General features: G+C 45.5%; 1 protein-coding gene across 1 annotated transcript in view; it reads right to left on the minus strand.

The window, feature by feature from the left end:
- Positions 1-300: 300 nt before the first annotated feature.
- The window catches only part of CPZ (carboxypeptidase Z), a 42,491-nt gene continuing 29,673 nt past the window's right edge, over positions 301-13,118 (minus strand). The window contains exons 8-11 of the mRNA XM_068149649.1: positions 10,663-10,798; positions 8,844-8,983; positions 3,299-3,398; positions 301-861 (exon numbers count right to left, since the gene is read on the minus strand). Of these exons, the coding sequence (XP_068005750.1) occupies positions 506-861; positions 3,299-3,398; positions 8,844-8,983; positions 10,663-10,798 (732 nt within the window). The 3' untranslated portion in view covers positions 301-505. The remainder of the gene's footprint in view (positions 862-3,298; positions 3,399-8,843; positions 8,984-10,662; positions 10,799-13,118) is intronic.

The raw sequence follows: 13,118 nt of genomic DNA on the forward strand, positions 1-13,118 counted from the left end.
CACCAATACCACAAAGTGGGTTTAAAAACATAAACTAATTAAAAGTTATTGTGAGTTGTAGTAGAAGAGTTAATAAACTGGACTTCATATGCTAAAATAACAGAAAGAGAGGACAGAAAAGAGCTTTCTGAAAGTTGTTTTTATAATATGGTCATTAATGTGTAGAAAAATGCATTAAAGGCTCAGGAATATGTTTCTGCAGGTACTTGGAACCTAATAAATAAGGACTGTGGTCATTAGCTCCATGGGCAGAAGTACAGAGCATTGCCAAGAACAAAAGTGCACAACAGCTGGGCTGTGAATGGGTGAGCACCATGGCTTTTAATAGAGAAAACCACTTGAACACAGTCAGTTTGTGAAGAGAGAATGAAAGAGGAAAGTGTGCTTGGATTCACTTTGTGTTTTCAGATGAAACATTTAAATATTGCCAAGAGCAGTGAAGAAAGACCCCTGGAGTCGGGGGGAAGGGTAGCAGAGCCAGGTGAGCAGAGCACCCTCATTCCCTTCAACGCTGCTTGAGCAGCCACAATGGTTTGTGCAGGTCTAGAGAGCTGAAGTAAGACCACCACCAAGGCTTCTCCCTGCCCACTGATGACCCACCTCGAGCCTCAGGCTGCCCATGTTGGGCATGAGGGTCAAAATGTTCCAGTGGGTCATAGGGGTCATAGGTGTTTTCCATTGAGCGGCGGAGGAGCTTGTTGGGCCAGCCCTCAATGGGTCGCAACACAAAGTCGACGCGCCCAGCCTGCTTCATCTTGGCAGGGATGGTGACCTTCTTCATCACCCTGCTGTAGCCTGCTGCTTGGGCAGTCACCATGTACGTCCCTGGGGGCAGCAGTCGCCAGTAGTCTCCATCAGCAGCTTAAGAGAGAGAATGACAGAACAAAGCTGAGTTTAGCTTTTGGTCTTTGCATCCTTTATAGCTCTACGTTCACACACACACAGAATCATAGAATTGTTAGGCTTGGAAGGGACCTCAAGGATCAGCCAGTTCCAACCCCCTTGCCATGGGCAGAGATACCTCACGCTAGATCATGTTGGTCACAGCCACGTCCAGCCTGGCCTTCAAAAGCTCCAGGCATGAGGCTTCCACCATCTCCCTGGGCAACCTGTGCCAGTCTCTCACCACCCTCATGGGGAAGAACTTCTTCCTAACATCCAATCTGAATCTACCCATTTCTAGTTTTGTTCCATTCCCCCCAGTCCTATCACTCACTGACACCCTGAAAAGTCCCTCCCCAGCTGTCTCGTAGGCCCCCTTAAGATACTGGAAGGTCATGCACGAGCATTTAAGGGGCAGGTTTCCAAAGGATCTCAGAGGAGTTTGGGCTCAGAGTTTGACCAAAATTCAGATGCAAACACTTGAATGAAAAAGAAAGAGATCCCCTCTGTGAAAATCTGCCCTTTGGGAGCTGGTGGAGTAATATCCACACACAACATCTCAGTAACTGCATTGCCTGTATCCCAGGGCAGGGAAGCTTTCCTGCAGGCTGCTTTCCCAGGGGTACAAGGAAAGAAATTGAATGAATTCAAAACTATGTGAAACCTAAGAAAGTGAAATCCAGGCTGCAATATATCTCTCCACATATCTTGTGTCTAAGGAGCTAAGAAATCCCTGCTTTGATTATATTACATCCAATTACTTTGCAGACATCTTAGCACATTAGGCTGTGGAGTCAGAGCTGCAGCTGGGATAAATTGCCATTAGTGTAAAATTGGTGCAAATTTCCTCCAGCTGAAGGTTCCTCCAGCCTGCAGGCACAAGCAGGGAGTTTTAAACCAGAGTATTTATTCTTCATTTTATGTTTCCTTCATTTTGAAGGGTAGGTTTTCTTAGCTCGGAGTTAATGTGGCCTTAATGCGAGCTTCTCATGGAATTTCTCAGCCCATTTCAACACTGAAATGAAAAGGCTTCTTAATCATATGACATTCTTAACTCCACCTAACTCAAGAACAAATACCCCTTTTTCCTTCAATGTAAACAACATGTCTTATTTAATCCTTAATTCTTTAAAGGTCCACTGCCAATGGGAAGCCATTGTCTGGGAAGACGTTTGAAAAAGACCCTAATTCATGCCAGAGTCTCCCACCAGGCTCAAGAATCTGCATCATCTCCACTATTGTATCCCCTCTAATGTTGGTGTTTTGGAAAGCTGGAAAGCATCCACTGCATTATGAACCGTTCTGCCTTTCCCAATTGATTCAGCAACTATCATTAGAGCAAAATGTTGCCATTCCTGTCTCCTATTTTGCACTCCTCTGGCCAGCCCTCCTCTCGCTGCAATCAATAAGAAACGGAGAGCATTGATTTCAGTCAGGGCCTAAAAGCTCAGAACTTTATGACTGTGAAAATTAACAGCTGCATATGCCTCAGTACATGGTTACCAGCTGCTGACAGGTAGAAAGTGGACATAACTCAACGTTCTGATAGGACTGTGGGCCAAAACTTGCATACATTGATGCTTTCCCACCTGAAGAACAAAGGCTGTGAGCCCTTCAATCACTGCAGTTATTCCAGTTGTTAAAGGCAGTGTGGATCCTACTCGCTGAATGTCTACACCTTGTGCTCACAGTATTTCAGCTAACTTATTCTATCAGGCTCTGCACCTCCACAAGCTGAGTTAAAGCCCCTGAGATGGGCTGTTGCCATGTTGCCTCAAACACGAAGCATAAAAGTGGAGCTCTGAATCTCACTGAAGACATATTGGCTTTACTGGGCAGCAGACAGCTCCAGGGAGAAGATTCCATGGCAAGGACTACGTCAGTCTCAAGGTGACAGACTCACCAGCCAGTTTGACATGTTTTCTCTCATCTTATTCTAGAAACAAACCCACAGCTGAACCTTCAGTTCTCCATTAAGGTGCTGTTCCTCTCAAATCCAACAAGTCTTTTTTAGGTGAATTTAAGAAGGACATTGAGACTCTTGAACATGTCCAGAGAAGGGAAACGAGGCTGAGGGAGCTGGGGTTGTTTAGCCTGGAGAAGAGGAGGCTCAGGGGAGATCTTATTGCTGTCTACAACTACCTGAAGGGAGGTTGTAGCTAGGTGGGGGTTGGTCAGGCAATCAGCACCAGAACAAGAGGACACAGCCTCAAACTGCACCAGGGGAAGTTCAGACTGGAGGTGAGAAGAAAGTTCTTCCCAGAGAGAGCTGTTAGCCATTGGAATGTTCTGCCCAGGGAGGTGGTGGAGTCACCATCCCTGGAGGTGTTCAAGAGGGGATTGGACGTGGCACTTGGTGCCATGGACTAGATGATTTCACTCTGCCCTAGGAGAAAGCTTCAATCAAAACTATTACCTGTGGTGATGTCGTGCCTGATGCCCCTGACTGAAATACGAGCGTTTTTTATCGGGTTACCAAACTTATCAGACACAATTCCTTTGATCCCACGATGAACCTGGCAAAGCAAAGTAAAAGTTAGAAGGCAATCACTTCTGACATTATCACCTCTTCGTCTTCTACAAGGAAATCTCTGTAGAGAGGAAACAGCTTTCAAGAGGTTCAACCTGTTATAGAGGCTCTCAGATGCCAAGCTGATGCCCTTTCAGATCACATCCTCTATTTTGAGAGCTCCAAGGTGGCAGCAAGAGCTTTTTCTGGGATGTGCTTCAAGAAAAACTTCTCTGCACAGATCACTGGCACCTCAGGATCTGACCACAGTATTTAAAGACTGGTGAAGAATGTCTGCCCCAGCCCCAGAACCTCAAATGCAAAACAAAAGCTTTAAAAAACCCAATCTGCTGCTCTATACACACAGAGAAGGTCTCACTTTAACTACTTGGGACTCATCATCTCTCTGCTGCCTACACTTCACTACATGTCAGGATGTCATGATAGCAGTGCGTGTAATATCCTGTTCCTCTTCTCTGCAGGCACAGAACTGAGCTGCTTGATTTGAGAAACATGCTTAGTGCCAAACTGAGAAGCAACTTGAATTCTGTCACCCAGGAGGTGCACACAGAACTCATCATAGCTGAAGTCCAATAAAACTAAACAGGAAAAATATAAATCTAAGTATTTAAACATTCACAGACTCATAGAATACCAGGTTGGAAGGGATCTCAAGGATCATCTAGTCCAACCACTTCAGGATATGAGTATAGTTTAAATGAGACAGCCCAGCACCCTGTCAAGCTGGGCCTTGAAATTAGGATAGAATAGAATTAACCAGGCTGGAAGAGATCTTTGAGATCATCGAGTCCAACCTGACATCCAACACTATCTAATCAAGCACCCCATCCAGTCTCCTCCTAAACACCTCCAAGTGACGGTGGCTCCACCACCTCCCTGGGCAGCACATTCCAATGGCCAATCTCTCTTTCTGGGAAGAACTTCTTCCTCACCTCCACCCCAAACCTCCCCTGGCACAGCTTGAGACTGTGTCCTCTTGTTCTGGTGCTGGTTGCCTGGGAGAAGAGACCAACCCCCACCTGGCTACAACCTCCCTTCAGGGAGTTGTAGACAGCAAGAAGGTCTCCCCTGAGCCTCCTCTTCTGCAGGCTAAGCAACCCCAGCTCCCTCAGCCTCTCCTCACAGGGCTGTGCTCCAAATTCCTCCCCAGCTTTGTTGCCCTTCTCTGGACACCTTCCAGCAACTCAGCATCTTTCCTAAACTGAGGAGCCCAGAACTGGACACAGGACTCAAGGTGTGACCTAGCCGGTGCTGAGTGCAGGGGCAGAATGCCCTCCCTGCTCCTGCTGGCCACACTGTTCCATATCCAGTCCACCTGGGCACACTGCTGGCTATTATCTATTATAAATATATTATCTATTATTACTTACTTACTATTTATTTCTGCTAGGTCTCTTCCAACCTGGTCTGGTCTATTCTATTCTATTCTATTCTGTTCTATTCTATTCTATTCTATTCCTATCTATTATTAATTATCTAATGTATGGTAATCCAACACCTTCCTTGGGAGTTTGTTCCAATGTCTAATAGTTTGAATGGTGCAATTCTCTTTTCTGGCATCCAGTCCTCTTAAGTTTCTTCTGTTTTGTCTCTTTTCCTCCATTTTCTGCTGGACACTCTATATGATCTTTTTAAACAAAAAGGAATTCTATTACTAATTTCCCCCCTGGGCTGCTATGATCAGCTTGAGCCTGCTCTTTACTTCTTTCTCTTCCTCCCATTTTTCACTCTCCATTATTCTTTGTCATAAAAGAATAGAAAACAATAACAATATCACCAAAGAAGAGCCTCAAAACAATGGAAAAAATAAATGTGCTTTTCTCTCAGAATTTAGGAGGGTTTAAAAAGAAACATTTTACTATCTGACTACAATAATTCTTAATATGAAGCTGGAGGGGAAAAAAAAAACAGAAACAAAGAAGCCTAGCTTGGTGGCAGCAGTGCTTTATTCCAGGTGAGCCTGTGGTGTCACTGCTCTTGTTAACCAGCCTTTCTGTACTGAGTGGAGTTACTCACTGGAGGGCTTTAGAAACTGCTCAGTGTGAGGATTTGAAAACTCTCCCTGAAGACCTGATCTCCTTCTGTGACCAGAAGACTGCCTAGTGGATGTGGGGCAGGCTGTGGATGTAGTCTACCTGGACTTCAGCAAGGCCTTTGACACCATCCCCCACAGCAAACTCCTGGTCAAGCTGTCAGCCCCTGGCTTGAACAGCAGCACTGAGCTGGGTTAGGAACTGGCTGGAGGGCTGTGCCCAAAGAGTGGTGATGAATGGTGACACATCCAGCTGGCAGCCAGTCACTAGTGGTGTCCACCAGGGATCAGTGCTGGGCCCCATGCACTTTAATATCTTTACTGATGATCTGGATGAGGGCATTGAGTCCATCATCCGTAAGTTTGCAGGTGAAACCAAGCTGGGGGCAGTTGTTGATCTGTTACAGGGTGGAAGAGCTCTGCAGAGGGATCTTGCCAGGCTGGACAGATGGGCAGAGTCCAAGGGCATGAGATTGAACACATCCAAATGCCAGGTTCTGCACAGTGGCCACAACAACCCCATGCAGAGCTACAGGCTGGGGTCAGAGTGGCTGGAGAGCAGCCAGGCAGAAAGGGACTTGGGGGTACTGGCTGACAGTAGGCTGAACATGAGCCAGCAGTGTGCCCAGGTGGCCAGGAAGGCCAATGGCATCCTGGCCAGCAGGAGCAGGGAGGTCATTCTGCCCCTGTACACTGCACTGGTTAGGCCACACCTTGAGTCCTGTGTCCAGTTCTGAGCCCCCCAGTTTAGGAAAGATGTTGAAATGCTGGAAGATGTCCAGAGAAGGGCAATGAGGCTGGTGAGAGGTGTTGAGCACAAGCCCTATGAGGAGAGACTGAGGGAGCTGGGATTGCTTAGCCTGAAGAAGAGGAGGCTCAGGGAAGACCTTCTTGCTGTCTACAACTCCCTGAAGGGAGGTTGTAGCCAGGTGGGGGTTGGTCTCTTCTCCCAGGCAACCAGCACCAGAACAAGAGGACACAGTCTCAAGCTGCACCAGGTTTGGGCTGGATTTTAGGAAGAAATGCTTCATAGAGAGATTGGCCATTGGAATGTGCTGCCCAGGGAGATGGTGGAGTCACCATCACTGGAGGTGTTTAGGAGGAGTCTTGATGGGGTGCTTGGTGCCCTGGTTTAGTTGATTAGATGGTGTTGGATGATAGGTTGGACTTGATCTTGAAGGTCTCTTCCAAAACAGTTAATTCCTATTCTATTCTATTCTATTCTATTCTATTCTATTCTATTCTATTCTATTCTATTCTATTCTATTCTATTCTATTCTATTCTATTCTATTCTATTCTACTCTACTCTACTCTACTCTACTCTACTCTACTCTACTCTACTCTATGTTGTGATGAAGCGCTGCAGTTTGCTTTTCAGCATGGATTTGAGGATTTATCATATGGATGGGGGGTGTGGGGGGAGGTAAATCTGTTCAGAAGAGTCATCTCAGGCCCAAATTTAATTTACAGTGTAGACATACTCAAAGCAGTATGACCTCATCCCACTTCAATAATCATTTTGCAATTACAACATGATGGGGGTAAAAAAATGACGAGGTTGACATTTCTTTACCAATGTTGGTTTGCTTTGCTTCAGTAAATACACTGGGGTTTGGGTTGCCCTGAGCCTGTGCCACAGAAGTTAGGGGAGAGACTTTTTGCTATCACTTCTGACCAGGATAAGAGATTGGCATTTATGAAAATGAATTCTACTTCATGTTAAGCCAAGTAGATTTGTGCACACAGCAAACAGCCTGGCATCCATCAGAAGAAAAAAAGTTTGAATTGGCTGTGGCAGACTTAATCCTTATCAGGAGTAATTCAGTCATCCTTATCTACAAAGTTGGTTTGCTTACTGCCCTGCATTTACTCAAAAAGCTTTTCCAGCATAGTCTTCTGCAGTATCACCCCACACTATAAAAAATCTTTACATCTTGAAGACTTCAGCTGCAATCTATATGGATTTAACCCAGCTCCATTTGGATTCACTAAAGCTCATTTTCATCAGACAGCTGTAAAATGAAATGAGTTTGGTGGTCTGGACTGTAGACTTTATTGAATGATAATACTTACCACAAGTAGCAAGAGGTTGCTTAGAAAGGCCATAAAAACACTCCTAACAATTTTAAATTACTGCATGCTCTATCAAAACAAGGCATGGAGAAAGCTAATCTGCTAATGGCTGAGAGAAAGATGAGCAACTTCTGCTTCTGTGTTCACTTACTTATTGTCAGTGAGGCATTTGTTTGGGCTGAGCTTAAAGGCATCATTAAAAATGATTCTTACATGGTTTGGTTTAATGCTCACAGACAGGGAGTTGTGCCTTTAGAAGATCAGGCTTCACATCTTTTTCAAGCTACTTTCCTAAAGAAATCAAGGTGGGAAACATGGAAATGGCTTGTCTAGTAGGATACTTAGACCTTCTTTATAGCTGGATCTACATCTGCTGCCATGAGCCAGAGTGTGGACCACAAAGATGGAATACAGAAAGGAAAAAGTTCCAGGAAGCTCTGTAGAAAACAGATCTTGGGGTTTTGTTTTGTGGGGTTTTTGTTTGATTATTTGTTCTTTTGGGGGGTGGTGGTGGTGTGTGTTTGTTTGTTTGCTTTGGTTCATTTATTTTACTTCAAGAGAAAGGTTGATCCATATTTTCCTGAATATTTTCTTTAGCATTACGTTTTGGACAGTTGATTTATATTCACTTGGTGCCATGGTTTAGTAGTCAGGAGGTGTTGGGTGACAGGTTGGACTTGATGATCTTTGAGGTCTTTTCCAACCTTATTGGTTCTATGATTCTATGATAATCAGGGGAGCCCTTGTTCCCAACCTCTCCCTGAAAGGATGTTGGAGCCAGGTGGAGGTTGGTCTCTTCTCCCTAGCAGCAAGAGACAGGATGAGAGGAAATGGCCTCAAGCTGCACTAGGGGATGTTTAGGTTGGATTTTAGAAGAAAATTCTTCACTGAAAGGGTTCTCAAAGACCAGAACAGGCTACTAAGGGAGGTGGTTAAATCCCTACCCCTGGTGGTGTCTCAAAGAGGCAGCAATGTGGTGCTGAGGGACATGCTTTAGCCCCAGCCTTGGTAGAGTTAGACAATGACTGGACTGGATGATTTTAAAGATCTTTTCCAATCAAAACCAATTCCAAAGTATTTAGAGACAATTTAATTCCCCCTTGTTTTCAAGGCCTTCAGAGTCCTCAGTGCCCATCCTCCCTGCAATGTAAGCAATGTATTACCTGCGTGTCCTGCTAGACAAACTGAGGCACCAGGGTGGAGTGTGATGACTGAGTCAGTGCTGTCTCAATAACTAACCAGGGAAACAGTTAAGAAATAAATACCTGACAAAGAATGAAGAAGACAAAGTGTAAGCACAATGCTTTGCAGAAGCAGAGCCCTACCATTTCCATGTAATTCAGCAGGGCACCTCTGTTTTCATGCCAGATTGTAAAGAGTTCTTCCTCCAAGGGAAACTTTTCACATCCTACCTCCACAGTAACTTCAAAGCAGTTTGTGTGAAGGTAATTAAAATCTGCCATACCTATGGGATGAAAAAGAAAAAGGAGTGCTCATGAACAAGCCACATAACCCTTAAGTGGAGCTCGGTGGTTCAGTCAGCTGAGTGCAGCCCCCTGAGTGCAGCCCCCTGTATGTATTGTAACAAGTGTGCACAGCCCAAATAGTAAAAGCATGCAACAAATCCAGGATTTACAACTCATTGCAACCACAAATCAACTAATGACAGTGACACTTCTCACAGGGAAAAACAACAAAGGAGAAGTATAATTTAAAGTGGTTATTCACCTGACCAAGAAGTAATAGTGGAGAGGTAAGGATTGGTTCATGCATCAGGAATAGTGTGGCCAGCAGGAGCAGGGAAGTCATTGTGCCCCTGTACTCAGCACTGGTTAGGCCACACCTTGAGTACTGTGTCCAGTTCTGGGCCCCTCAGTTTAAGAAGGACATTGAGAATCTTGAACGTGTCCAGAGAAGGGCAATGAGGCTGGGGAGAGTTCTGGAGCACAGCCCTGTGAGGAGAGGCTGAGGGAGCTGGGGTTGTTTGGTATGGAGAAGACTCAGAGCAGACCTTACTGCTCTCCACAGCTACCAGAAAGGAGGTTGTAGCCAGAAGGGGGTTGGTCTCTTCTCCCAGGAAACCAGCACCAGAACAAGAGAACACAGTCTCAAGCTGTGCCAGGGGAAGTTTAGGCTGAAGGTGAGGAGAAAGTTCTTCCCAGAGAGAGTTGTTAGCCATTGGAATGTGCTGCCCAGGGAGGTGGTGGAGTCACCATCCCTGGAGGTGCTCAAGAGGGGACTGGACGTGGCACTTGAAGCCATGGTTTAGTAGTCACGGGGTCTTGGGTGACAGGTTGAACTTGTTCTTTTCCAACCTTATTGATTCTATGATTCTATGATTGGATAATCACCTGTATCAGAGGTGTTTGCCAAGGGTCACCAGCAAAGAGGTGACCTTTTGCCATGAGCATGTTCAAAACTGTTTCTGTACAGGAGGCATTGGATATAATTTCCAGAAGACTGCAAGCTGAAGATACTTAAAGCTAATTCTCACTCATGCCCCAAAGCTTTCTAAATGCCAATTTTCAACACAATTTTCTGGGGGGAATCCAGCTGAGCCCTGCATGAAAACACAGCTGAAAGTTGATGTTCGCTGATACTTCATCCAGGCTGGTACTTCAGGAGTCATGGAGAAAACTGAATGTTGCTGGGGTGGGGAGGGGGAATCAAATTAAAAAACCTAAGCACAAAGGAAGGGGATGTTCTTCTCTGTTGTAGTTTTCCTTGAAAAAAATAGAAAGGAAAAGAAAAGAAGTTTCTTTAACCAGCCTGAAAAGAAGCAGCATGTGCGGAGTCTGCCAGATGGATGCAAAATCCTGCTGCTGAGGAGCAGAAGCATGGCATAGAACACTCACTTCTCCATTTTGGATCTGAAAGCTAAAATGCTATCATATGCAATAATATATTTGACCCTTGTATAACTCATTAACTTCCTACAGGTCACAGCAGGGCTGAATACATCCCAGGGTATAAAACATCACCAACACACAGCCGTGCGGCTTAAATCCCTTACAGGTTACGTCTTGCAAGCGTCTGACCTAAAGCAAATGGAGATGAATAAAATGATTTCATTCAAAACCTTGTGTCTCATAAAGGTCATATAGAGGTTTTACCTCACTTGATATGATGGTAAAGTGGTTTTACCTCCAGTGAAGCTGTACCACTCAGCACCATTTATAATACCTCCACGTTTTACAAAGCTGCCCCCGCAGCGGAGTTCGGATCGGTCGGAGATGACCGGGTGTGCATCTGCGTAGGCTTTGGCCAGCAATTTGAACATCTGGAACAAGAGGGTTACCAGAGACATTTGCTTTTACAAACTGTAAACACTCTCATTGCTGTTCTCTACAGTTACCCAAAATGATGCTGTAGTGAGGTGGGTGCTGGTGCGGAGTCCAAGGGCATGAGATTGAACACATCTAAGTGCCGGGTTCTACACATTGGCCACAGCAAACCCCATGCAGTGCTACAGGCTGGGGTCAGAGTGGCTGCAGAGCAGCCAGGCAGAGAGGGACTTGGGCCATGAGCCAGCAGTGTGCCCAGGTGGTCAAGAAGGCCAATGGCATCCTGGACTCTATCAGGAACAGTGTGGCCAGCAGGAGCAGGGAGGTCATTGTGCCCTGTACTTAGCACTGGTTAGGCCACACCTTGAGTCCTGTGTCCAATTCTGGGCTCCTCAGCTTAGGAAAGATGTTGAGTTGCTGGAAGGTGTCCAGAGAAGGGCAACAAAACTGGGGAGGGGTTTGGAGCACAGCCCTGTGAGGAGAGGCTGAGGGAGCTGGGGTTGCTTAGCCTGGGGAAGAGGAGACTCAGGAGAGACCTTCTTGCTGTCTACAACTACCTGAAGGGAGGTTGTAGCCAGGTGGGGCTTGGTCTCTTCTCCCAGGCAACCAACACCAGAACAAGGGGACATAGTCTCAAGCTGCATCAGGGGGGTTTAGGCTGTATGTTAGGAAGAAGTTCTTTCCAGAAAGAGAGATTGGCCATTGGAATGTGCTGCCCAGGGAGGTGGTGGAGTCACCATCACTGGAGGTGTTTAGGAAGAGACTGGATGGGGTGCTTGGTGCCATGGTTTAGTTGATTAGATGGTGTTGGATGATGGGTTGGACACAATGATCTCGAAGGTCTTTTCCAACCTGCTTAATTCTAGTCTCCCTAGTGTTGAGTGATAGAATGAGAGGAAATGGCCTCAAGTTGCACGAGGGGAGGTTTGGGTTAGAGATTAGGAAAAATTTCTTTGCTGCAAGTGTGTTCAGGCATTGGAACAGGCTGCCCAGGGTGATGGTGAAGTCTGTAGAGGTGTTCAAAACACTTGTGGACATTGCACTTTGGGATGTGGCTTAGTAGTGATAGTGATGCTGGGTCAATGGTTGGATTAAATGATCTTAGAGGTCATTTCCAACCAAAACAATTTTAAGGTTCTGTGATTTCTTGCTGCTGGCAACTGTTGGTGGTGTGAGCTCAGTGAGACACTCTGCATCCTCAAGACTGATGTAGAGGGTGAACCTCCATGCAAGGATATTTTGCCAGCCAGTTTTTATTTTTCTTCTTCTCCAAAGTCCTTCTCAGGGATTCCTTTCATCTAGTCTGAGCCAACATTAAGTAACCAGTGGATTTTGTTATGCTTGATGTCGACCTATCGTCTGGGGCATGAGCAGAGGGCTTGGTTGTGCTTCAGATCTCAGGTTTAGAAGCTGAAATTAGTTCTTGCTATTTTCACCCTTTCAAGAATGCCAACACCAACCTCAGCCTCACCAGGTCTTCACGCTGGCTGCTGCTGTTTAAAATAGACAGTGTCAATTTGCTTTGCACTTATCACTCTCACAAGACAACCTGCCAGGCTGATCTCAGTGACAGTTGCTTCTTTACAGGGCAGAAACCGTCCCTAAAAAGTGAAGGATAGGATGTGGTGGTGGAGGATGTCACCACTGGTTGCCTAAGAGTGTTGATGCTGATGAATAGCAGAGGAGTCACCACCCAGAGAGCAAAAGTGACAGGTACATGTAGTGAAGACAGAAGAGACAGCAGTGATCTGCAGAAGCTGTTTCTTTGAATCAGGTTCTTGTCACTTTTCTCCAATGCTTGTGCCAACTTTGTACAGAAATCCCACCTCTCCTTTCTGTTTATTTGAAAGCTCTAATTTCAGATTTCAGCACCATAAAGAAAGCAATTTTCAGATCCCACTACCCAGCAGCATGACTCCCACGGCATATTGCTTGAGGCAATGTGTGCAAGAAGTTGGGTGCTTAAAAGCCTGGTTTAGAAGCAATCCTGAAGCTGTATCCTTGATGCTGACCTCCAAGGTCCCTTCCAACCTAAGCCACTCTGTGATTCTATGTTGATATCAAGACCAAAATGAGTCAATTATGGGATCAGGTAGGTGACCAAGGAAAGGTGGAAAGAGTCTGCTCTGTAAGAGCAGAGAAAATGTACCAAAACACTTCTGATGGCCAAACAATGTCCTGACAATGCCAAATGCTTTTGCATCTCCCTTGAGTTTATATTTGTATTGCCCATCCCAGACAATTAGGTCTCCTTCAAAGAGAAGAGAAGAAATGGATGGTAATTAAAGATGTTAAGAAGAACTTTTACTGTCACTA

This window comes from Melanerpes formicivorus, unplaced genomic scaffold (assembly GCF_026170545.1).
Source record: "Melanerpes formicivorus ecotype bairdi unplaced genomic scaffold, bMelFor1.0.p_v2 SCAF_18, whole genome shotgun sequence".
NCBI lineage: Eukaryota > Metazoa > Chordata > Aves > Piciformes > Picidae > Melanerpes > Melanerpes formicivorus.